The following is a 26912-nucleotide window of genomic DNA, read 5'->3' as shown; positions in this document are numbered from 1 at the left end:
TGTAATAAAATGCAAATTTCTAAATTCCGAAGGATTAATGCCTCGCAGATGAGAATTGGGGGGCAGTCCTGCTGGGGTCCCCCTGGGAGCTGGGCATAGATGTCAGTCAGTGCTGGTATGGGGGGTTGAGAAAGAAGGCAGTGGAGGGGGGTGGTGAGAACGCTGCCCACAGAGCCCAGAAGGAGTGCAAGCACAGTGTGAACTTTTACATAAGAAACACAGGTTTTATATAGAAATTGGGATTTGAGATGAGTGTACTTCGGTTCAAGAGGGGTTTTGAAGTCCTAGGAAGGGAACAGAACTCAGCACAAGCAGAAAATAGAAGACATTTCTGTATCTGAGGGAAGAATGAAGGTCGCATGATATCCCCATTGTGCAATTGTAAGAATGATCAAAACTATAGAAAGGATTAAAAATACGAGTACAAAGGCAATGGTGTGAAACCACGGCTTGTAAATACTGGCGAGTTTGAGTCGAAACGAAGAGCTCTTCCTTTGATGCCGATTCTCTTTGTTGCGTCGCTCTGAGTTGTCAGCCAGAAATATCCTCATTACCGAGCTGTGTCATATGAACTGGAGGACATTAAAATGTCAGATGCAACAAAATTTGAAAATCTTGGTGCATTTTTCTAAATATACCCCTGCTTATTTTCTGTACTTATTTATCATTTCTTTTCAGAGAGATCAATCTTGAAGCGATACCTTCTTTTGCTAATGAAATTAAAGAGCGTATGTCATCTTACTGGATAATTGTATGTCTTTATAACGCTGACATTTGCCAGTTGTTCTGGCACTGACTCCAGAGCTCCAGCATCATTTTTAGGTGCTAAATTGCACATTGAAAGTGGCTGTGGTGTTTCCATACCTTAGGCCTTGTGAGGTGACTTCTGTACCTTTCTGATGCCTCATGTGTGATAAAGATTTTAAAGTGATTATAGAGAAACTCACATTAAGAAATATAATTTTGTCCAGGTGCGGTGACTCACATCTGTAATCCTAGCACTTTTGGAGGCTGAAGGGAGAGGATCACTTGAGGTCAGGAATTTAAGACCAGCCTGAGCAAGAACAAGACCCCATCTCCACAAAAAATAGAAAAATGATCTGGGCGTGGTGGTGGTGGCGCCTGTAGTCCCAGCTACTTGAGAGGCTGAAGCAGGAGGAGGATGGTTTGAGCTCAGGAGTTCAAGGTTGCAGTGAGCTATGATGACACCACTACACTCCAGCCTGGACAACAGAGCAAAACCCTGTCTCAAAAAATATATATATAATTTTGATGGAAATGTTTATGCTCAGCCAGAAGATATTTTACAGTAATATGTAGAATTAGCCCATTGGTTATAACCTGTTAACTAACCTTTCTCCATCAGTATTTATATACAGGGCCCTTTTCCATGGCAACTTGTTTTCTTACTGTGGTTTGGAAGGTCTGTCTGGAACAGCTTTATCTGCCAGGAATTTCTGGAATGATGTAAATGTCCTATATCTATACTGTTCAGTATAGTACCACTAGCCTTACTTTGCTATTGAGCACTCAAAGTATGGCAAGAACAGCTGGGGAAGGGAATTCTTAACTTTATTTAATGTTAATTAAATTTATCTTACCTTTAAATATACCTGGCCAGTGGCTAGTGTGTTGAACACCTCAGGTCTGGATTATCATAGGGCCTTCTTATGGCTCTTGCTGCAGCTGGGCCCAGCATGCTTTAAGTCATATTGGTGATGTGTATTTGCTTAGTCTCAAATTTGGGATATTTATTCATTCATTCATTTATCCTAATGAGATTACAGTGGTTAAGATATCACATCTCTGGGCAGTACTTTGTTTTACTGAAGACAAGTGACTTTCAAAAGACAGAAGCAGATTTTAGCTATCACAGTGTTCAGTGTAGGTAAGGTGATCATCACAGTAACAAAAAACTGTGAAGAACAGTGTAAGACGGTTGTACAATTTATGTGAGTTTACGGTTCTCATCTAAAGAGCTGGGTTCATTCGAATGTTTGAAACAAGTTGAAAAATCTTGAATTTTTAATGTGCATGTGACACCTTTTGTGGAACAGGTTTCTTAAAACAGTGTTATGGTTTGATTTTTCAGAATTTCTACAAAGAAATTGAAAGAGAAGAAATGTATATAAGGTGTGTATGCATCATGCCTGTCTGCACTCTGTATGTTTATTATAATTGCTGTTTGTCAAATCGATGCTAAGAAATGTTTTTTAGGCCGGGCACGGTGGCTCACGCCTGTAATCCTAGCACTTTGGGAGGCCGAGGCGGGCAGATTGCTCAAGGTCAGGAGTTCAAAACCAGCCTGAGCGAGACCTCGTCTCTACCAAAAATAGAAATAAATTAATTGACCAACTAAAAATATATATACAAAAAATTAGCCGGGCATGGTGGCGCATGCCTGTAGTCCCAGCTACTCGGGAGGCTGAGGCAGTAGGATCGCTTAGCCCCGGAGATTGAGGTTGCTGTGAGCCAGGCTGACGCCACGGCACTCACTCTAGCCTGGGCAACAAAGTGAGACTCTGTCTCAAAAAAAAAAAAAAAAAAAAAAAAATGTTTTTTAGCCACTAAGGTTTATTTTGCAGAAAATCGTGAAGCCTGTAAGATTGAGTTTGGTGGAGCTCCCAGATGTATTCTAGCCTTTGTATTTTGTCCATACTGATGCAGAGTTTTTGGTGGTCACCTTTAGCCAAATCAGAAGCAAAAGTATAAATGATTATTTTATAAGGCTTGTCTAGACCAACTCATATGGCCCTTTGTAAAAAAGATAACACCAAAAATGTTACTTTTCACTGTAAGTCATATGAGCAAATAAAAAAATAGTTATAACTTTACCAGAAATAGGCAATATTATAATTTTTCATTCTACTCTTACTTGACACCATATTCCCATGCTTTCAATATTTTTTTCCCATGAAAGAAGAAAAATGTTTTGCTTTGCCTGTTGGATTTTGTTCCTTCTCTTGCCTTTATTCCTAGAGCAGTAAACTGATGAAGCCCCTCTCTTTTTTGGTCACTTTTAGGGTCCAATGTCAAATACTTGGGAAGATTGCCACTTTAAGGAATAAAAAGATAACCCACATGGCAAGAGTGTTTAATGATGTGTTTATTACACTGAATGGCGTTGGCTGATTTTTTTTATTTCTAAGATTTTTTTTACTTCTCCTTTAAAAAAAAATCTTATGAATTTAATAAATTTGAGAAAACTATCAGTTACTTTTGTTCCTTCATGGCAAAGAAATTCTTTTGATCACATTCACTGTGATCATTGGAGCTCTGTATTCTTATGGATTTGTATTTTCATGGAGTTTTTGTGCATTTAGATTCAGTAGAAATGTAGAAAATCATAATATATTGTGTGATCTCATTTCAAATGTTTGAGGAAAAATCTGGAAAAGGTGAAAAGGAATGAGAAACTTTGAAGTACAATTATCATCTTCATTTGTGTCCTACAAAGAGAGGACTGAAAAATCTTTTTAAAATATGTGTTATCGTATATTGCTCTTGTTGGTTTTTCTTAGTACTTTTCATACCAAAAGTTTTCAAGGTATTATGAATTATCAACATTGTAAAAAGAAAGTATAGATACAATTGATTTACTGTTGAATGTAGAATTTAGCTCTTGCAATCCCCAACACAAATTATTCAGTGACATTTTAAGAACATACCTCTATTTTATCATCTCAGGTATCTGTACAAACTCTGTGACCTGCACAAAGAGTGTGATAACTACACTGAAGCAGCTTACACCTTGCTTCTCCATGCAAAGCTTCTTAAGGTAATGTAGATTACCATGCACTTTGATGATTCTGTTGTTACAAATTCTAACATTATTCAGCATTTTATTTTTCCATGGCAAATTTTAGTAAACCTGTAACTTAAGGTTTTATGAATATTGACTAAATTCAAGGATATGAACAAAAACATTTAGGAAGTTCCTTGATTATAGATTTGGCCCTACTGAATGCAGATTTAACAAGATGTCACAGCAGGTTATAACTAAGCATTAGAAACTCCCATCACTGCGCTGTGAGCTAGCAACAAATTAGAGATCTTACAATTCCTTATTTATGCCAACAGGACTCAGTAATGGTGGAGAACAACTTTGATAAAAAGGAATTTCCCTGGTAGAACAGCTGAAAGATAGGATGAGACATACCCCTACTTGTCTTAGTAAAGAGTCAGGGAACAGATCATGACTTTCTATCTATCAGCTCACTTTGAGACCTCCTGTTAGTGTTCTCTGCCTGATTCTTCTAAAGAGTGTTGCTCTCGAGCATAGGTCTGGCATAACAACTTTCAGCCTTCAGTGGTTCTTTAATTTAGCAAATACCTTTAGACATTGACTATTTTTGTGTGTAGTGATATGGTCATGCTTTCCCTGTGTCCAGTTCTAGCACAGTTGTCATACTGAGGATCAAGAGTGGATCCTCAGCAAAAAACTAGAGTGGATGGATGGATGGACAGGTGGATGTGTAAATGGATGGATTGGTGAGTGGATGGATGGATATGTGGGAGGGTGGGTTGTTGGATGAATGGATGGGTATGTGGATGGGTGGGTGGGTGGATTGATGTGTGGGTGGGTGGGTATATGAATGAGTAGATGGATGGATAAGGGAATTGCTGTATAACCTCTAGTTTTATATTTGAGAACTTTAGCAACTCATTAGATTATCTTTTTCATGCTATCCTTATAAACAAATAAAAAATTATGAACTGGATAAACAAGAACAGTTACAGGGATTATAATTTAGTTAGTTGACCCTACACAAGTACAGCGCATTCAAGGAATCATGTTTCCAAATCTAGGCCAGCCTCCCAAACACCAAAAGTGAAATGAGAGAAAACTAGGTGGAGAAAATGACATTAAAATGGGCATTAAGCAATGCCAAGTGGGTAATGGGAGTTAAGGAGGACACTGTGGTATGGGGTAAAATTCTGGTGAGGTTCTTTCAGCCTTTGTCCCAATCCTGAAATTCCTGATAGTTTCTGTAATGCAGAAATATACAGGCTGCTCTGGAGACATATGAGTGCAGAAATTTACCTCTGGCTGAAAACAAGAGACTCCGTTACAAATAACACATGAAGAACTCCTCGGGCTGGATGTCCATCAATTGTCCCAAGGCTAGCTGCCATGTGACACCCTCCCAGGGAGCGTAATTTAGAAAGATAGAGATTTCAGTTGACACAACTGACACCAGCCATCTCCTCTGAATTCTGATGGCCTTCATTTATCAGAAACCCAAATTTCAGTAACAACTTGTTTTTGCAAATGTGAAGATATTTCTTTTATCCCACAAGAATTAAAATGGGATTCACAAATTGCTTACTCAACCATACTGTCTCTCTCATAGGACATAAACTTTTATATGCACATGTGAATGTAAAACATATATATGTGCATAAACATATCATCTGCTTTATCACTGGATTTATTGAGTACAGATGGGTTTATCACAAGCTGCATGATGGTTTGTTTCACAACCCAAATCGATAGGCCCAATTGCATTATCTTTTCCACCAGGGTTCTGAATTTTCCAGTCAGATGGTGAATGTTACATAATCTCTCTCCATGTCTTTTACTCCGTTACATTTTGCAATTTTTTCCTAAATATGTTTTGTTATTGCTATAAATGCGAATTCATGCTGGTTAATCAAATCACTAAAGAGCATAATTTGTATTGTTATGAAAATTCTTTAATATGACAAATATATTCTTGTTTGTTAATTTAAAATCCTCAAATAGAAGTCTTCTTTTTTGGTTAAACATATTTTTGGTCAAAGCCAAGAGCAATAAAAACATGAGTTTTTAGCCTAGCAACCTAACTATTTCATCTCCACGTTTAAGTGGAAGGTATAGAGGATTTTTGCTTCCCTGTTCAGTGTTTTGTTGTTGTTGTTACAAAAATGATTCAAAATCCAAGGAAGTCATTTGAATTCTGAATGTTCTTATTCTTAATTTATTTTATTCTAGTTACATTTCAGAATCATCTTAAGTTTTACTTTTATTTCCCTCACCCTCCAATAAAAGTAGACCGTAACAACAGCTATGTTGTACAAACCCCAAAGTTATAGAGTTTATCATTTCTGATTGTGGTAGGAGCATGCAAATCCCATTTTAAGGTGGAAAATCTTGCAGACCAAGTAAAGGTTTCTCACTCCTACCTGGCCTTTGTACCTTCAGCCCTAGGCACAGAGCCTGATGTGGAGCCACTCAGGCCTCATGCTCTGCGCCTTGGATCCTGCATGAGGTGCTCCAGGCCCCAAGTGGCCAGGGGTGTGTGCTAGGAAAGGAACCTGCTGATGGCACCTTGCCCTTTGCCCGGACTGCCTGCTTCCTAAATTTGTGCTTTCTTTGCAGCACCCTCCCTAGCCTGTCTTAAAACAGAGTCAAGCTCACTCTCCTAGGTCCAGCAGCTCAGCAGGCCCGTTCTAATGATGTCTCCCAGTGAGCCTCCCCAGCACACCCAGTGTGACCTTCCTGCCTCCCACCCTTAGGTGCCCAGGAAATCTTTTCTGCAGTGTTCTTATATATCATGATCCTTTCATGTATAATCACACTATCATGGGGGCTGAGAGTTCCTGGAGGTAAGGCACTTTCTGCCTCCTCTCTCTCCTAGTACTTTGCACATAGTAGCGCCTCACCAAATACTGGCTGAGTGTTATCAAACCCCATATGCAATGCCATTTACTTATTAGACCAAAGTTTAGGAGTTTACATGTTTTATCTATCAAGCAGCCTTGCCTTCACTCTGGCCAGTGTTTCCCCAGCTTTCTGAGACCCCTGTCAATCTGCAACTCACACAGTCACCGCACCAACACTTCGCCAACCCTGACTCTGTGCCAAGCACCAGCCTAGAGCAGAAGGTACAAAAGATACCTCCCTATCCTTAAGGAGCTTAATAGCCTACCATGTTCCTTTCTTGATGACTTGTAAGAATGATCCGTGTACCTTCTTTGCTGCTGATTAAAATGTTGAGCAACACAGGACTGAGACCAGAGCCCTGGGGTATGCCCAACTTGAGGCAGCCACAAATCACCTGCTTCAAATTTGCCCCAGAACTTTATGAGGCATTATTAGCAAGCTGAGGATTCTACACATTGCAAAACCTGCTGAGTTTTTCTTCTATAAAAATCCAACCACAGCTCTGTTGCACTCTGGGCTTTCGTTCCTCTCGGGGCCTCTAGACAGAGGTGGTGCCTTTGCATTCCCAGGCCTGGCAGCCTGGTGACAGCAGCCGCGTGTGTCTCAGGATCGGGCCCACGCATGTGTCCCTGGGATTGAGTGTGTACTGAGTACAGCCTTATGCTGCATCCTGACCCTCTCGGTGGGCAGTTACACTGTTGGCGTGCCTTCTCCACCCCCCAGTGCCACTGACACTCTGCTCTTGCTTCAGTGGTCAGAGGACGTGTGCGCAGCCCATCTCACGCAGCGGGACGGGTACCAGGCAACCACACAGGGACAGCTGAAAGAGCAGCTCTACCAGGAAATCATCCACTACTTCGACAAAGGCAAGGTAAAAAAGAAAAAAAGCACAATATTTCTTCTGTTTTCCTCTTTATATGCACTTACCTACAAAGCTGTAAATGCATTTTTAAAAAGCACGATGTTTGCGGAACCAAATATTTGTTACATATTGTATATTGAAATGTTTTATGCATGTTTCTTCAGCTTGCACTTAAAAGTAGGTATCTTTTTAAAAAAAAAATCAGTAGCCCTTTTATGGCTGCTCCGTTATAAGTACTGAAAAAGCACAAGTATTTTTACAGTCCTTATCAGAGAGAACCATGTCCGGGATGCTGATTTGGAGGTGTTTTTGTGCCCTTAAAGCTAATGTACTCATTTGACATCTTGCATTTTTCTGTTGTCACTGAGAAATTAATCCTACGGTAGGAGAGATACTGCTCTACCTTGGTGGCTTCTAGACGAATTGGCTTAAACAAAATTATAGATTCAGTTGACTTTTGCTGAAAGGAAACCTGCCATCATTTTAATCAGCCAGTATTATATTTTATCTCTGTAGTTCTTGTGATTCAGATATGTAGTAACTATTTTAAAAAAAGAGCTGCTTCAGCTTTAGAAGTTTTTAAAATCTGCCACCAGAATGACATCGGAGCTCCTTCTGTGGCTTCATCGGATTCTCAACTCATTTTAGAACCTGCTTTTTTTTTCACTTTGAGAAAAGTGACCAGTGGACTCCAGGCAGATACTTATGTCAGTGTCCCAGGGCTGTTGCAAGAAACCACACATACTGGGCAGCTTTAAACAACAGAAATTTGTTCTTCCATAGCTTAGTTCTGGATGCTATATGCCTAGAATCAAGTCAGGCTTCCTCTGACTGCTCTGGGGGAAAATATGCTCTGTGCCTTGTTCTCAGTGGTCTGGCGTTGCCGGCCATCCGTGGCATCTGTTGGCTTATAGACATATCGCTCCAATATCTGCCTCCATCATCACCTAGCATGTTCCCAGGGTGTGTCTTTGTATCTAAATTTCCCTCTTCTTGTAAGGACACTAGGCACTGGCTTAGGGGCCACCCTACTCCAGGACAACTTCATTGTACCTGATTATATCCACAAACTCTGTTTCCAAACAAGGTCACATTCTCAGGTACCAGAGGTTAGGACTTCACTTATCTTTTGGGGGACACAGTACTACCCCACAGTAAACCTAGCCAGGAAGGGATGATGGCTGTTAACATAAAGTAATCCCTTTTGAAAACAGTGACGCTTAACAGGTTCCCAGTGTGATCACAAGCTTCAGACTCTCCTTATACCTGGAGTGATGGTTAGTATATCTTTTATTTGTTCCCTACTGTCCTTGACACAGGAAAAGAATCCGAAATCTTCAGCATAGTGTGTGGCCTGGCCGAAGGCCACTTGGAAATAAGGATCAGGAGTGCTGAGTGGATTGTACCCAGTCCGGTATTGAAACAGAATATTATTTTTGCATCAAAATGAGACACTTCCATGATTAAGGCCAATCACTAAAATTTTATTGCTTGGCCAGGGGAACCCTATTGCTTGGCAAACTGCTAATGAAATGGAGTGAATTCATTTCATCCTTCCCCCTAGTGGCCTCATGGCTTGTGGTATTCTAGAGAAGGATGACCAGCTGCCATGGACTGCACAGGACGGGGAGGTGCAGACCCCAGGGAGCCCCAGGGCGAGGTCAGTAGGGCTATAGGAACATGTGCCTTGCTGATGGCCACTGCCAGGCTCTCCTTATAGCAGCACATCCTCTGCCCACGTTGGCCCCACGACCTCTCCAACCTCATCTCATCTCCTTGCTCCCTCCTGGCTCCTTGCTCCTTCCAGCCACACTGCTCCTTTGGGTCCTGACATGCACCAGCCCTTCCTGCCTCTGCCCAGCAGGCCTCTACCACCCTTCCCAGGCCCACTGCTTCTCATCTCAGCTTAAATGTCACCTCTTCTCTAGCCCTGAAAACATCCTCTTATTTTCCTTTAAGTCTCTGACTACTGTCTGTAATGATAGATCTGCGTGTTATTCCTTTAGTGAGTCCCCCAGGCAGCCATGCGCTCTGTGAAGACAGAGGCCTCACGTGTCCCTTCCCCACCGTGTGTCTAGTGCTGGGAACCATGCCCACACACAGCACGCACTCTGTGGCACTCGTGGGAAGAACAAACAAATGAATGAACACTCAGCATTGACAGATGACAAATGCTCATGTGTGGCAGGACAGTTGGCCTTCAAAAAATAATATATTGAAAAACAAAGTCTTTTTTCCTTTTAACAATGGTAGCCTGATATCTTTGTCTATGTGATAACAGTTCATCAAAAATAGTTCCTATGGAGGGCAAAAAGAAGATGTTCAGATTAGAACAGTGGTTTTCAGCCAGAATCTACAGGAGACATTTGGGTTGTCACAGCTGGAAAAGGAGCAGGTGCTACTGGAAGCCAGGGGCTCAGGCCAGGGACTCTGCTAAATACCCTGTAGTGCACAGGATGCCCCCCCACCACAAACAATTATACAGCCCAAATGCTGATAGAGTCGAGGTTGAGAAAGCCTGGCTTAGCAAAAGCTAATTCAAGTGACAAGATATTATAGGCAGCAAAAGGAAAACTGGCTGAAGGAGTGTCCTCAGATGTCCCCATGTTTTGGTGGAGACAGAAAGATGGCTGTAAAGTGGTCGGTTGGCTGCCCTTGAGTCAGAGTGAGTTTAGGACAATTGTCCTCCGAGAAGCTTTATTGATAAAACAGGTTAAAAAGCCATTTCTGAGAATCAGTAACATTTCCAAAGAATATTAAAAAGGAGCAAAGTCTGCTTATCTGTCTAAAACTAAAGTGAGACTGAGTACAAGTGCTGGAAAGAGTCTGATAAAATGAAATTTGAAGCACCTAGGTAATTAGCTACGTGGCAGAAAAATTCATTTTAATATCAGCAAGCATTAAATTTTCTGAGAAAACTAGCAATAGGAAGTAATGCTTCATCTGTATCAGTCTGGATGGGCTAGAATATGCTAGAGTTTCAGCCTCTCAAAATCTCTGTGGCTGCACACAACATAGGTCTATTTCTCACTCATGCTACATGTCCATCCTCCTCTCTCATAACCCAAGTGAGTGGAGCTTCCTCTATGAGGGACATCAGCCAGGGCAAGGGCAGTGAGGAGCTGCTAGCCCTTCATGCTTCTGCCCTGAAATAACACCTGCATTTCTGCTGTGTTATTGGCTGGCCCAGATCACATGGCCACACCTGCATTTCTGCTGTGTCATTGGCTGGCCCAGATCACATGGCCACACCTGCATTTCTGCTGTCATTGGCTGGCCCAGATCACATGGCCACACCTGTATTTCTTCTATGTCATTGGCTGATATGGATCACATGACCAGAAGTCATGAGTTGGGAAGTGCCCAGAGGGCAGGAGAATGTGAGCAGCAGCTCTGTGTACTACAGCATTTCATGAGACAAGTGGGTGGGATTCTTATCAGGAGTGTTTAAGGCATATGGAAAAGTTAATGTAGAAATTATCTAAGGGTGCATTATTCTAAGAAAGATAGCATTCACACTAATGCCCCAAATAGTATGGCTTCCTGGAACTGGAGCTGTGAGGACAGAGTTGTCTACTAAACCCTGGTGTTGGTACTCGACCCTGGCTTCCCTGCAGTTGGGTCTCTTTCTTCCATTGGAGAGGATGGTGCAGGAGCAGCTAGGATATGGAAACCTCACCAGGTGGGGAGGACAAATAAATGTCTGTGGCTTGAGCCCCCAGTACGTAGTCAGTACTTAAGTACTTTGGTGCAGCAGCCCTAGCAAGTATCTCATTAACTTTTTTGTATTGATTACCTGTTGACATGATAATACTTTAGATATGTTAAATATTACTAAAATTAGTTTCACTTTTTTTAATGTAGCAACTAGAAAACTTAACATATCACATGTGGCTCACAGTACATGTCTACTGGACAGCACTGCTCTGAGCCAAACACATGGTTCTTGCCGTCACCAAGAACATTCTCTCACCAGCACATCCATCTGCATACTGGGGACATGGAATCTGACTGCGTAGCCTCTGGGGCCATCTAGGCGGCCAGAATTGCTTACATGCCTATTGCTGTACATTCCTTACACTAAACGAATATTTGAAAAGCTAAAACATATCTAAAAGAATTAGAAAATGGGGACCAAAGCCAGGAAGGAAGAAAATTTATGTCAGAATGACAGGGAAAAAGCAGGATAACAAGCACCAAAGTAAGACATTTGTGTGTGTGACCCAGGGCCATTTCTGTAATTTTGAAATAACAGTCAAGAGTAGGGTCATTACCCATGGGGATTTGGAGAGAAGGGTGGAGTCTGGGCTCCCGCGTGGCCCTGAAGGAAGCGGACGCAGCAGATGGTCAAAAGGGAAGGAGAGAGGTAGGAACAGGCAGCTGTAAGGTAAACGATAAGAAATCAAGGAAAAGCCCAGTTGTTTCATAGGAGCAAGATGAAATTTTCTGATACCTATTTTATTATTAAAATTTAGAATTATGCCCCTTGGTGATGTTGTTTTCATTTGCGCTTTGCCCAAGCCCATCATAATCTCAAATTTCATTTCCTGTGCTCATACGACTGAGTCACATTTTTTCCTGTGACTCCCACATCCATGTGCTTTAGGGAACATAGGTTTTCCTTTTCTGACAGACTCGCTCTGAGCTCTGCACTGCCTTGGCCGCAGTTCTGCCCTGGGCACAGCTGAACAATCCGGCTCTGGGCAGAACTAGCTGCTGAACGCAGTTCTCTTGGTCACCTGCACCCAGATCCCCAGGCTGAGGTCCTTACCCCGCCCTGCCCAGGGCCTCCAAGCCTCTTTCTGTCGTTCTGCTCCTGGGCTGCCAGTCCGCTTCCTAGCAAGGTGGCCTTGGCATCACAGCTCAAATTGCTTTAGAGACACCCAACCTCAGGGTCCTCCATCTGTTCCAGGAGCCAGGCAGGTGAGTCTCTTACTGCAGGGATCACACCCACAGAGCCACCCTCTCCTCGCCCATAGCACCTGGCCTTCTTCTGAAAGTGGCCTCTGACTCCCAGCCCTCTAGACTTTCTCATGGTCTTGCCTGGCGTGGACTGGCTATTCCCTGCTTGCTATCCCAGTGCGGACGCCTCCCACGTCTGGGCGTGTCCCTGTGCTCTCTCCTGCCTGGATCTCCCCAGCACCATGTCCTACTGTCTGCCCTCTCCAGGCACTCTTTGTGCCCTGTTTCCACCTTGCCCTTGCCGTGTGACTATTTATGTATATCCTGTGTCCCCTGCTCTGTGTATCTCAAACTTTCCTGGGCCCCTGAGTCCCCCAGGGAATCTTGTTAAAATGCAGATTCCAATTCAGCTGGTCTGGGGTGGGGCCCAGGGCTCCCCATTCCTAAGTAGTTCCCAACTGATGGCTAAGGTGGATCCGAAGACCACCCCGAGTCACCAGGCTCCCGCTTTGTCTGCTGCTTCTGTGTCTCCATCTGAGGACGCCTGGGCTGCATGAGGCCTGGGACCTCACTCCATTTTTTTTAATCGTTTAATTTTTTAGAAGAGTTTTAGGTTTGGAGAAAATTTAAGCAGAAAGTACAGAGAGTTCCCATTCTACCCCCTGTACACACACACACACGCATAGCTTCCTTGCTGTCCCTCTGTCATTTGTCACTGAGTTGAGCACATTCTGGCTGTGCCTGAGCAGACAACACACAACTGAGAGGCCACCGTCACTCAGACGTCCCACAGAGTTCCTTACATTGGGCATGCTTGCTGCGTTTGTCTGGATCTTGACTCCTGGCTCAGATTCTGAGCCCCTGAATAGGCCATGGAGCTCCCTCCCCTCACCCACCCCTGCGCTTGCCCTGGTGCAGACATCGCCTCCCTCTGCTAGGCGCTGATCATAGGACTGGGATTGCTAAGCATCCTCCTTTCCCCGAGTCTGACACGAACTTGGCTTCAGGGCCACGTTCCCTGTGGAGGTAGTAGATCTTACAAAGACAAGTCCTTGCAAGAACAGGGCCGGCTCTTCCTGTCTAGACTCCTGTGTGTCTGTTAAAAATAACCATCTTCAGTCGGAACGACGACAGCGGTTTGCTGAGTGAGTGCACAGGCAGGCTGCCATGCAGGGAGGCCTCTGGCATCAACGAAGTTTCCTGATTTGACTGACATGCAAGATCCCCCAGGTTCACGTCCTGAGCATCCGCCTGCAGCTCTTGGAGTGTTTAAATGACAAGAATTTCCTGTTTTATTTTACATGTACTTCATTTTAGAAAACAAAAATTGCAACTCTGATTTTAAAAAATGTATTAGGGTGAGGGGACTTAAGACCTCAGTAAAGCTTGAAGACCGTCAATTACTGGGGTGCACGGGATTATAAAATAGAAGCTATGTGGCCCCTCACTCTGGCAAACCATGACTCAGCCGCAGCTCCCCTGACACAGTGCCTCACCGCGTGGCCTGCTTCCCTGTGTAATTGTACACTTGCCACATGGAAACGATACACATCCTCAAGCTAATTCACTGTTTTAAATTCATATAGCTTCCTAGAGGAAATAGAGGCTTACAGGACCTGGGGCAGGTTTGTTCTTGACACGGCTGATGGAGCAGTTAGAGGAGCAGAGGTCCCAGGCCCCAAACCCTGCGATGGCCCCTCCATGTGGTACAGGGAGGGCAGAGGCGCCTGGTGAGAGACGGGGGACAGGTTATTTTATATTAAAGTTTCTTTATCTTTGTGCTTTGAAACCAGCAAACCTGAATGGATTTTCTGCTTCTTTATATTGGACACTGGGTTTTGAATTATGTTCTGTTATCTTTCTGTATTTCTTCCGCCTGAACTCGTTCTTCTGTTTTTGCTTTTTCACTGTTTTAAAAAGTTTCGAATGTCTTTCAGCCTGGCTTTGGGTCTCTTAATCTTTTTCTTTCTCTCCATAAAAACGTCATTTCCATCTGTTTCCATTTTCGTTCTTTTGCATGTCTTCCTTCCTGAGCTAATCATGACTCCTTGCTCTTTTTCCACCCCATTCTTACCCCCATTTGAGCTTTGCCCAGAAGCCTTCTGTTCAGTTTTATCACAGCAGACAAGTGCTCTTTTCTGAAGATGCTCTGAATTGTCTTATTGTGTTTGGTTGAGGCCTAGTAATTTTCAATAAAGCCCTTAATCCAAGTACTTCACTGAAAATTACCAGGCTTCTCTATGGAGGATGAAAGTTGAAAATAGAAATTCTCCTGTAAGGAAAATTTAGTCAGAGTGAGACAGTCAGTATTAGCCAACATTAAACCACCTCGGAAATCAAGAAACAGCCCTGGCAGCACTGACAAACGCAATACATAATTTATAGCCCAAGTGATGGATGAAGCCATGACTATTTTCAACTGTAGCTCTGTTTTCCTTCCCCCCAAAATAACCTCCCCTTGACAAAGTTCACACTTTGCCTTGCACCAAAGTAAAAAAAAAAAAAAAAAAAAATGATGCATCTTGCTTCATCTTGGACTAAAAATAGGGGTTTGGGAGCAAGTTTCCATTTTTGGTCAATGGTTGGATTTCTTTTCTAAGTATTTGGGGTGAAATTTTCTCATCCTTTTGAGTTTCTCTTCAAAAATACAGTTGTTATTAAGAGGAATTTCAGGTCAGCAAAATGGAGCCCTCTTTTGGGTTTATTCTTGACATTTCTAAAATTTTTTGGAAATCTGATATTAGCCAGAATGTGTTCGATTTGGCAAAAGTTGGCCTGAAAAGTCAAGGAGATCATCATATGTTCATTATGACTTGCTGTTATACAGAAGAGTCATTTATCACCAAAGCATGATGAAAGCAATTTTTAGAATCAGTAACAACACTGCCTGCCCCACCCCCGCAGGATCACTGACAAGTCTTCCCAGTAACACCCCCTCTTGCACCCACGAAGTGCAGAGGTGAAGACGGGCCTGCATCGAGGCATTTAGGTCTGGCATCAGGACTTTTGTACACAAGATTAATTACAAAACTCACCTCTGGACTGTCACGCAGGTGGGCCCTGGGTCTACCTATCTCACAGGTCCAGGAGTAGCTTCTACCAAGTTGGGGAGGATTTCACAGAGGTGGTCACATGTAAACTAGTTCTTGAAGAATGAAATTACGTTTGCCAGATGACATCCAGGAGGGGAGCGGCTGGAATTCCATAGAGTGGGAACAGCATAGGTAAGGTGAGGGCCCCTGAAGACCTCCGGCTTTTCTAGGCTTCCCTAGATGCAGAAGCAGAGATGTAGAGGACTATCTTAGTCCATTTGGGCTGCTATAACAAAATATCATGCACTGGGAGGCTTATAAACAGCAAATTCATTTCTCACAGTTCTGGAGACTGGGAAGTCCTAGATCAAGAAGCTGGCAGATTTGGTGCCTCGCAAGGGCCCACTTCCTGGTTCATAGATGGCGTCTCCTCACTGTGTCCGCCCGTGGTAGCTGGGGCCAGGCGTCTCTCTCGGGCCTCTTATAATCCCATTCATGAGAGCTCCACCCTCATGACCCCACAGAGGCTGCATCTCCTAATATCACTTTGGGGATAAGGATTTCAACATATGAATTAGGGGAGACACAGCATTCAGACCACAACAAGCACCTGCAGCTCATCCATCAGCGGCCTTACAGGCTGTCTGAAGATCTAACTTACTCCATTGAAGATTTGGCTTACTCGGAGCCAGTGGCAATTTGGGGTGGCCAAATCCAATGACAAGTGCCCTCATAGGAGACAGAAGAGAAGACAGGTACAGAGGAGAGGGCCATGTGACGATGGAGGCAGAGATTGGAACTATGCAACCACAAGCTGAGGGACACCAGCAGCCCCCAGGAGCTGGAAGAGACAAAAACAGATTCCACTCCAGAGGGAGTGTGGCTCTGCTGACACCTTGATTTCAGAACTGCGAGCACATAGATTGCTGTTGCTTTTAGCCTCCCAGTTTCTCGTCATTGTAATGCAATCCTAGAAAACTAACATGCCAAGAGTTGGCAGCAGAGGGAAAAGAGGGGAAGCACACAGAGGCCAGGCAAAGGTGGTCAGTGCTGAGCTCAGCAGGGCGTTGAGCAGGAGAGATCCAAGGCAGAGGGCAGCACATCCTCGAGGTGGAATGAGAAGGGTCAGCAAGGGGACTCCAAGACTGCAAATGGCCTGAGTATTGAGGAAGAGATGAAGTCCCACTGCAACAGGGGAATAAAAGATAGCTCTTCAGTTGGATATCCTTTGTTCATTCTTTTTAAAGGAGCAAACTTTCCAACTAGGCATGACCCAGGCTTTGTGGACTGGCCCAAGGGTTGGGCTCCCCATGGGCCCACCTGTGCGGCTCCTCCACTTGTGCCCCAGCCCCTAGTTCCACGGCATCTCACCAGCACTGCTGCCCTCTTCCCTTGCAGCGTCCACGCTTTATTCTCCATTGCCTCATCCCTGCTCACCTATGGCCACGCCATTGTCTCTCCCATCTTTAAGGAAAGTTCTCTCTTGTGTCAGCTCCCCTGTCCAGCAACTGCCTGTTTCTCCTCTCTATTCTCCAGCACTCCCCAAAGAGCTGTCTATCCTTGCTCTTCCTGTCTCTCTCTGTTTACCTATGCAAGTAAAGAGAGGAGACAGTGTCCCCTTGCCTTCCAATTAAAGTACCTAGCAAGAGGCAACCATATCTTTTTGCTGCCTGCTTTAGTCTGTTCAAGATCTTCCTTTGCAGAACAACAGAGGTCCTGGCCTGAAGAAAGAATGAAAAGTCTCTTATATTTTTTCAAAAAATTTCCTTCCTCACTTTTTCTTCCAGGGCATTAAAAGCTGAGCAAATACTTTTCTCTTTTGACTAATAAATAATTGATTTGGGGAAAAGAAGCCACGTTGATGAACAAGAGTTAATGGGCAGTGATTCTTCAATAACACAGGCAGAGATTCCTGTATAATAACATGGGCGGTGATTCCTGACCCTATTCCTCTGGTGGCTGGCTCCGTCTTGCACACGCCTGGGGGAGAGGGTAGTGTTGCTACTGCAAGGTCCATCAGCTGTGAACTGCAGACCACAGAGAGAATATTTCATTGCTGGAGCTTGGGGAGTCAGGCCTGACTCTGTCTTCAGAAAGGTCTTTGCAAAAAGTCAATCCTTTGCTCAGATCAGTCAAAGCCACTCGAGAACCCCAGAAGGGCCAAGGATGGGGCTTTACTCAGGGAAAAAGCAAGGGGCCTGGGAACAATGGAGGTGCATTCTGTAAGGAATGGTTGCAGGCAACCCCGAGACTCACTGGGCCCCCTGTCAGCTGGGTCACAGCCCTTGGAGCCGCCACAGCCTTCCTCATGACACACATCTTACCCAGAGACACCAGTCCCTCGCCTGGGGTATAAAGGACTGGACAGGTGCTCTCACTGTCAATGCTTGTCAAGCGAAGGAGAGATTGAACAAGGCCTCATCCTGGTCCTCAGTCTCCTGGGCCCCTGTGGTGCCAAGGGACCTCAGCCAGAGTTCTGGATTCTTCCACACCGTGGATTTTATCCATGTCTGTCAGAGAGCTGTATGGAACTTTGGAAATTTGGAGGGTAATTAAGTTTGATTCTTTTCCATGTTATTGCTGGGAAAAACAGATGAAGTTTAGAAGAATGGCTGAAATTCAAGTACTCCATAAAACACCTTCACTGGTGAGTTATTTACAGCGAGTCAGCAAATTAAACGAGAGATATCCTGGTGAGTCATCTCAGCCTGAATTACAAGTAGGGAACAGCTGTCCCGGCTGGCGCCTGTCTTTTCATTAGTGGAGCGCCTGTGCTCTTGTCCTGTGAGATCAATGTTTCCGTCCTACGGGAGTCGTCCATCATCACCTCACAGGTCTCCATGAGAACTCAATACCCGCTACCTTCTCCACCACCACTTCTGTCTTGGAACTAAGGAAAGAGTCTCATCAGAAAAGAAAGTTTTCTATTTATGGAACTTAAAGAAATGGGACTTTCTGAGTCCAGGGCCAGAAAGATGGGAAGAGATTATCCTCTCGAGGAGAAGTGGCTAAAACCCTCTGGTGGAAAGCAGGGTGGGAAGAATGTGCTCCACACGGCAAGTAAACTACGGATTGCAAGAATGCCTTAAATTGGATTAAGTGTTTTGAATCAGAAAATGAACTCGTCTGCTGATCCAGGGCTTTTCATTTGGGTGTGTGGTCAACCTCATCAGCCTGCAGCGCTTCTGAGAACGGAGCCCAGCCCGGGCATTCCATCGCAGAGGTTAAAGTGATTCTTTCACTGAGATAATCTTTTCCCAGATCATATTGAAGCTGGTTTTTCTCTGATGCTGAAATAATTTTCAGGGTGTTCACGTTGGAAATATGAATTGCCCACGTTCTCCTTAGAGCCCCATCCAATTAAAAGTAGATGACAATCTCCTCCATGCGGGAGCCTTTCAAACATGCTGGGGGGATTGAGGGATATACATCTATAGAAAATCTGATGGAAAACACAACCGTGTAACCTTAGGGTGAGTCTGATAAGGTATTTACTCAAGGCTTGTATTTCTTTTAAAAACAATTACTTGTGATATGTATCAGAAGTATCTAATCTGTCATTTAGAATAAAGACAGATTAAGCTTTTGCTCAGGAAGGAATTGGAAGCCCTAACGTCCTAGAGAGTGTGCATTAGCTTGCAGAAAACTAAAGAAAAATTTGGTGAAAGAGACCTACAAGTAAAACCTACAAGTAAAAGTAATGTTTTCTTTGAAATGGAAATATGCTGAGGGAGGGACTGGTCACCGGAGCTTAAAAAATACATTAAAAGTGAGAGAAGTTCTCCCTTCCTAGAAATGCGAGCTTGGGCTCTGGCAAAGGATGTAAGTAAGATTTAGAGCAGCAGATTGAGATGTTCAAAGAATGCAGGGGCAACTTTAACCCTTTGGCAGGATGGGGGGGACAGTTCTGGGGTTCTGGGAGTATAGCTGTGGGCAGGACATCTCGGCCACCTTCTCCCCTGCCTGAACACTGGTCCTGTCTCAGAAATCTTTTTCTACTTTGCAGCTTATTTTTATTTTGTTATTCAAAGTATTAAAATACAACTCTTATTCAAGAATAAGTTCTTTCTCATCAAAAATAGCAGATGGTTTCTTTAAGTAGTAACTGTGACAAGAGCATTTGGGAACCACTTAAGTAAAACAGTGTTCTTAAGTTTCCTGGGTGATTCAATAGTAAGTCTGCTCTAGGGGGGCCATCCTACAGGGAAAGGCAAAGACTAGTGGGCCAGCAGGGGTGCGCTGCCAAGGATGGCCCAGGCTTGGGGCCTGGCTGCCAATATTTCCCATGGAAACCTGGAGTTGAGGACCAGTCTTGAATCTTTCAGAATCCATGGTCATATCATCAAAAGCAATAACTTTGGGAAAAGGCCAAGCTGGGCCATGTCTACCACTTACCGCTGTGTGCCCTTGGGCAAGTTACTTAACCTGTCTGATCTTCAACCTCCTTATCTGCAAAGTGGGTATAATGAAGATATGCTCCTGACAAAGTGATTGAAGGGCTTGAGGAGAACACAGGTGGCTGGACACAGAGAAAGCTGGAAAAAGCTAAAAGCTGTAAGTGTCCCTTGCTGCTGTGGCAGTTGTTGCTGCCCTCCTGGGGATGATGATGCGTCCCAGGAGGGAGTGCAGTCCAAGTTCTAGTGAGAAAGCATAGCTCACACCAAGGATGGCGCTGCCAACCTGTGAGGCTGGTGGCAGAGAAGTGGGTGCTTCATGGCTGGTAACACAATCTGTGATGGGAGGAAGCTCTGTTCAAATCAGCTACCTTCACTGGGCCTGATTACCAGGCCCTGGGCTAAAGTCCAGCGGTTTTGCAGACTGGTGGTGCCCAGCCAGTGCCCTCGAGAGCAGAGCTTTCCGGTTTCAGTCATTGCCAAAGGCCCTGAAGTGTGGGGATCCTGGATCGTTGTGGGAACACAAAGGAGGAAAATGGAGGACAGCCAGGAAGGCTTCCTGGAGGAGGTAGTTCCTCCAAATGTGCTGTTTTTCTCAAGTAATCCACTTTGATTTTTTCCCAAGGAAAATAAGGGAAATTTAGGCCTATTAAACATCAACAAATTATTCCATTTGTGTCAAAAGTTTATCAGTGTTTTAAAAAATCAGTTACTTAGAAAGGCATTTCAAATTATTTACCAGACAGAGTTCCCCTTTTCAAAATGCTGACAGGCTTGACATCTGCAGTGTATTTGCACGCATAAAACAAACTCCTTGCAAGCTTTAATTTAGAGTTGAAATATATCCTGGTCTTTCTGGAAGTTGATGATTTTCAACATAGTGTTTACTAAGGGGGCGATTTGGAAAAGTAGCCAAGTCGGGGCCCCCCAGTTTCTACATAACTGCTCCTCACATCCCCTCCATGCGCTGCACTTCCTTCACCCCAGCCCACTGTGCCGACAGTGGGCTTCGGGCCACCTCTGGCAGCAGGACAGTGAGGAGCAAGTCAGACGCCAGACAGACTGCTCTGACCATGGCCGGGGCCCAGCAAGACTGATAGGCCAGTGGTTTAGCCAGCTGATGCCAGCTCATGAGCCAATGGACAGGAGCCTCTAGTAAATTTTTGTGTTTTTCCAGCATTATTTCCATAGTGTTTACATTAATCAAATGCATTTCTAAATTGTTCTGTTATGATGGTTTATGTCACTGCTTTACTCTGCGCAATTCAGATTTGGGTTTCTGTTTCTGTCTTTTCTTTACTTTCACTGCAGATGTGGGAGGAGGCTATTGCCTTGGGCAAGGAACTAGCCGAACAGTATGAAAACGAAATGTTTGATTACGAGCAACTCAGCGAATTGCTGGTAGGTCTTTATTTCTTTTCATTTATATGCATATAGGCAATCTCAGCTTGTTTTTCTGGAATTTCTCCTTCCGTTTTAATGTTGGGATTCACCTCAGGCATTCTGTGGCCTTGGTGTGTTCCTCCATTTCATCCAGGGAGATGATTTTAGTTGATTTTCTGGTTGGTTCTGGCCCATGAATATTCACTTTTTATTCCCAAGTTAGCTCTTACAATCAAACTCCAATGCTTCTAGGAATGAATTGTCCATAAACAAGAGCTGACCATGTACACAGTGGTCTTGACAGCCCAGGAGTCTCTGAGAGTCTCTCCTAGTTGAAAACTGACCCCTTCTGCGAGATGGGGATGGGCAGAGAGGAGCTAGACCTTTCCGCTGCCACGGAAGCTCTGCAAGTCCCTAATCACTGCCCTCTCATATTCATATTCAGCATAAGGCCCTCATATTGTTGTAATGTTTGCCATTAAATTAGAGCAGAACAATTCTGTCCTTTTATATTCTTCCTTAACCTATCCCAGTATCTGATCCATCCCATTTTACAAATCCTATGGGCCAGCCAAGAAGAAAAACCATTTCTGTGACACCTCTTTGATAATTGAAAACACCCGTAGATCACACCTGGTTGCTGAATGTGGTTCGTGTGTTCAGATTCCCTTGCTGAATGAGGGAGGGTGAGTGGACAGGAACTTCAAAGCTACGTGGTGGGATTGAATTCAGGTGCATGCCTCAGGACCCTGCTCTCATCTTCTCACGCTCCCATCCTGCAGGGGTTACCAAGGCTTATAGACCCCCCCAGGAAGAGTCCAGAAGAATGAATGCTCAAGTACCCTGCTCGAACCTGAAGCACATTTTCTTTCTTCCCTTCCAGAAAAAACAGGCTCAGTTTTATGAAAACATCGTCAAAGTGGTAAGACCCAAGCCTGACTATTTTGCTGTTGGCTACTATGGACAAGGACTCCCAACATTCCTGCGGGTAAGTGTTGGTTCTGCCCAATCCAAACCAAGGGAGGTCCCTTCCCAGTTGAGGAAGGACAGAGACTTCGTACGATCTGGAAAGTCTCTTTCTCCATACTCTCACAGCTCTGCTGTCAGCCTGCAGTGACAGAGAGGGGTGGATAATGTTTGCTTTGGTTGCATAAACCTTTCTATATGATTTTCCTGAAAAGGACTCCCCTTCAGACATTTACGTGTGTTGTTTTGATTGTGGTGAGATACACACAACATAAACTTTACCATCTTGTTTGTGTTTAGGTGCACAGCTCAGTGGCATTAGGCACATTCACACTGTTGTGCAACCATCACCTCCATCCTCTCCAGATCTTTTTCATCTTGCCACACTGCACTCTGGACCCATTAAACACTAACTCTCTGGTTCTAACCCTGGTAACCTTCGTTCTCCTTCCTGTCTCTGTGAATCTGACCATGCCAGGTACCTCATATAAGTGAAATCATACAGCATCTGTCCTTTTGTGTCTGGTTCCTTTCACATGGCATAACATCCTCAACATCCATCCGTGTTGTAGCAGGTGTCAGAACTTCATTCCTTAATTTTAAAGCTAATGGATATGTCATTGTAGATCACATTGTGTTTACCCATTTATCTATCGATCATTTGGAATGTTCTTACCCAGTGTGCTACTATGAGCATGGGTATTTTTAATTATGCAGGAAACTGGAAATGGATCTTCACAGCCACAGTGCCAGAAGCTCCAGACCAGGCTCCATCTCTGAGACAGGCGTGTGCTGTCCGACTCAGGATCAAAGCAGTGACCACGGTCACTGGCCAGATGCCCATTCCTGATAGTCACATGACAAGAATGTAAATCAGTGTGTCTGGCCTACTATTGAAGTGTTTACAGTTTCTCAAAAATACATTCCTTGATTCCATTGACCAGTGGGTCATAATTTTCTGACGTTTCTCATGACATTTCTTTGACACATGGTTTTCTCTTATCCTGGGAGCCCGAGTGTGATTGCTCCGGCTTTGGGGAAGCAGAAGCTCTGTGCCTTGAGCATAGCTGTCTGGGGCACTTAAAACCAGGTGGTAGGTTTCCCTGGTCCCAGAGGTGTGCTCCTTTGGCCCCATGTTTCCAACCCCACAGGAGTCACTGATGGCATGAGATACCTCATCATACTGGCACCCACAGCATGTAAATATTCCCCTATGGAGGATACGTCACTCTGTATAGACATGACCCACTGTTCTGGCCTGGCCCAGATGGTGAGGGTAGTTGACCACTCACTCAGCTTCCTGCCTGGGTGGCTGAGGCATCTGGCCCTGTCCTGTGGCTGCTGGCCAGCCTCCCCTCTTCCCTTCACCATGCAGCTAAGATAGAGGTCGACCAGATTCTGAACAAAGTCTTCCCTTCCAGCAAATCAATAAAGGATGTTTGGTTACAAGCTCTAAATTAGGGAGAAATTTGAAATAACTGTATTTTAAATGAAAAACAACACTGAAGGATGGAATGAGCTTGGAGATGGTCACTTAATATTGCTAACAGCCTGAAGTAGTGTTTGCACCTGTTCATGTCCCCCTGAATGTGTGTCTCTAAGAAAGAGAGAGGGACGAACCCTCAACAATGGCAGCCCCGTGCTGTGCTGGGTGTTAAATAGTACGTGTGGCCCCTCTGGACAGAGATCTGTCTGCGATATATGGCCACCAACTATGATCTCTGCAGGGTGATATCCCAGTAGCAATCCCTGAGCCGGTAGCCTCCAGGTCATGCTGGAAGCTCACGCACACTATGGCCTCCAGGGACAGTACCAGGTCATCAGCACCATCAAAAGGACAAAATGCAAAGTACGAGTAGAGTTTACCAGGCTCGATTAATATTGAACTGACTTTCCCACCACACGTGAATAATTTTGTGGGACCGTAGCAGTATATTTATTACGCTTCACAGATCACCTGGCAGGGGTCAATCTCACAGTGACATTAGCAGTGACCAAAAAGTGGGCAGAATATTTATGTGCTTAATGCCGTGCTCAGAGAGCAATCCCTTTTGCTTTGTTTGTCTCTAAAAATGGATCTGGTCTTTTGCATTCATATTAATATTTATAGTTCTTATGAGGAATAAACATCTTTGGCTATATGTACATTTTTCTCTTGTTTTCATGTTTGAAAAGATGACTTCAGAATGCAAAGTAATTGACATTTCTAGAAAACGTTATTAGTGTTTTCATCTATAACTCACTAGTGTTTTTCTATTAAAGCCTTTATATACATTTTATTATTATGTCTTTTTTCTAATGTAAAGCATAATAAATGCAGGGTAGTTTTATAGTAGCCTGTTATACATTAAATCTTACTGAATTTCTGAAGTGTGTGGCTTTATATAGCTTTATAAGACACCCAAACTGTATATTTATATTTCTAATTAAGACTACATATTACTTTGGTTTCTGCTTGACATTATTTTTTTAGAAAAGTAGAACATTTTTTCTTCCATAATGGTACTTTAAGACATATCTAAGCATAAAGTGAAAAAAATTATTCAGCTCTCTTAAACTGTTTCTTCTTTAGTGATTTATAAGAACTCAGAGTAAGATGGGTCTAGGGAAGGGGGTTGTCTTAGTCAATTTGGGCTGCTATAACCAAATACCTCAGACTGACTAATTTATAAACAACAGAAATTTATCACTCACAGTTCTGGAGGTTGAGAAGTCTAAGATCAAAGCACCAGTAGATTCAGTGTCTGATGAGGGCCTGTTCCTTATGGTTGATGCCTTCTATGTGTTCTCACAGGACAGAAGGGGAAGGCTATTATCTTGGGCATTTTTTATGAGGGTGTTAATTCCATTCACAAAGACAGAGCCTCCATGACCTCATCATCTCCCAAAGTCCCTACCTTCTAATACCGTTACCATGGAGATTAGGTTTCAACATTTGAATTTGGAGGGCGGGGATACAAACATTCAGACCATAGCAGGGATAAATTGATTGAGTGCCATACGATCTCTGTTCACTTGGAAATGCATTAATTAGGCAAATTTTAATTTGACTTCAATCTAAGTCTCTAGGAGATCAGTGTAAAAACATGCGGCAAAATGGTGTTCTCTCTCTCTGGCTGCCTCTCCCTTTCCTCCCCACCTCTGGCATCTGTCTAGGAATCACTACAGATGTAAAAGGGCCACAGCTGACTCAGAACCTGCCAATCAGGAGACTCTAACCCAATGTCACTGATTGGAATGACAGGTGCACTCATGTAACCAAGTCCCTCATGGAAAGCTTTGCCCCCAGGCTCCTGTCTCTTGTGCCCTGTGGCTTCTGCTCGCTGTCTTGTCCTTGTTGCAGTTCTTGCTTAGGTTGAGACAGCTCTAAGATAAGCAGGACAGGTCAGGGGTGGCAAAAGGCTTCCTAAACCAGCAACAGCATTACGCTGTCTACCCAGTGGCCCCTTTATGTGACTCAGTTGACATTCAGAACATACTTGTTGAACCTGTGAAGGAGCAGAGACCTGTTACCTCTTGCAAGAACTTTGCTTACAGATATATTTACAGAGTGACTGTATCACACCCAGACAGAAATGGTCTCAACAAGACAGCCTTCTGTAAGGAAGAATGCTTACCTACTTAACCTCTCCTCCATGCCCCAAGTCACCTAGCCTGGCATCTGTAACAACCCCCAGTGGACTCTCCAACTTGGAATTTATGGAGATGACAAAAGTGTCATTTGAGATGGACCACATCCAGCCCTTCAAAGAAGAGCTCTCTATATTTTATCTTGTCATGTGTTGATGAATAATGATCCGCACAACTGCTCTGAATGCAATGAGGGCCGAACTGCTATCCATCCGCCCTGTCACTCACTTGGGGAGGCCAAGAGCCCGCTGGCCTTCTGATTCTGTCTGGATTCCTTTCCCTCTGTGTCTGTGGGTGTCTTGACTGTGTCTTACAGGAGTCAACTCAGGGTGGCCATGCTCAGGCATGGAGGCCCCACCTTAGGCTCACTATGCCTTAAATTCCTTATGGCAGAATGAAAACAACTTAATTAGGGCCTACCTTAAAAAAAAAAATGTGCATATCATGTCCACTTGCCTGGCTACCGCCGAACCTTTTTTGAGCATCTCATGCCCACAGAAGCACCAGGCTCCGATTGCAGACTTGTTTTTTTCATAAGTCTTTTAAATTAGATTGGTTGTTACTGTCAAGACTAAAATGTATCACTAGATTTTAGTAATGTTGTGTCCAGTGCTGCTTAAACAATGTTAACTCATGTCTTACATCCATGTGCACTTGATTAATAAGACCAACACAATTACAAGTAAAAAAAAAATTACAAGTTAAATTCAATGACTCTTTTTAAAAACCCATCAAGCATAGTTTGAAGCCCAGTGCATTTGCGTGTGAACTTTTCCTGGCCCTGTCTCTGTGCTGTGTTTTAATGAATGTCATTGTTTCCAGGGAAAAGTTTTCATTTACCGAGGGAAAGAGTATGAACGCCGGGAAGATTTTGAAGCTCGGCTATTAACTCAGTTCCCAAACGCTGAGAAAATGAAGACAACGTCTCCACCAGGCGACGATATTAAAAACTCTCCTGGCCAGTGTATCCTTTAAGGCAACCACACGGACTGTGAAACCGCTGCAATGCCTTTCTTTCTGATGGTTGGGTGTGCCTGGGGGGCTTCTCGTGGTTGATGTCCATGCTGCCTTATTGGTCCTTAACTCCCTTCCATTCA

At 43.9% G+C, this 26912-nt stretch overlaps 1 protein-coding gene across 2 annotated transcripts in view; it reads left to right on the top strand.

Moving 5' to 3' along the window:
• DOCK1 (dedicator of cytokinesis 1) overlaps nt 1-26912 on the top strand; it is a 491171-nt gene that overhangs the window by 425103 nt on the left and 39156 nt on the right. For both annotated transcript variants that reach the window (XM_012781384.2, XM_012781385.2), the window contains exons 36-41: nt 2093-2133; nt 3688-3778; nt 7398-7517; nt 21148-21237; nt 22103-22207; nt 26638-26779. In XM_012781384.2, the coding sequence (XP_012636838.1) occupies nt 2093-2133; nt 3688-3778; nt 7398-7517; nt 21148-21237; nt 22103-22207; nt 26638-26779 (589 nt within the window). The remainder of the gene's footprint in view (nt 1-2092; nt 2134-3687; nt 3779-7397; nt 7518-21147; nt 21238-22102; nt 22208-26637; nt 26780-26912) is intronic.

The sequence above is a fragment of the Microcebus murinus genome, chromosome 14, assembly GCF_040939455.1.
Source record: "Microcebus murinus isolate Inina chromosome 14, M.murinus_Inina_mat1.0, whole genome shotgun sequence".
NCBI classification, from domain to species: Eukaryota; Metazoa; Chordata; class Mammalia; order Primates; family Cheirogaleidae; genus Microcebus; species Microcebus murinus.
The sequence above is the reverse complement of the archived record's forward strand: the minus strand, read 5'-3'. Positions and strand labels throughout refer to the sequence as shown.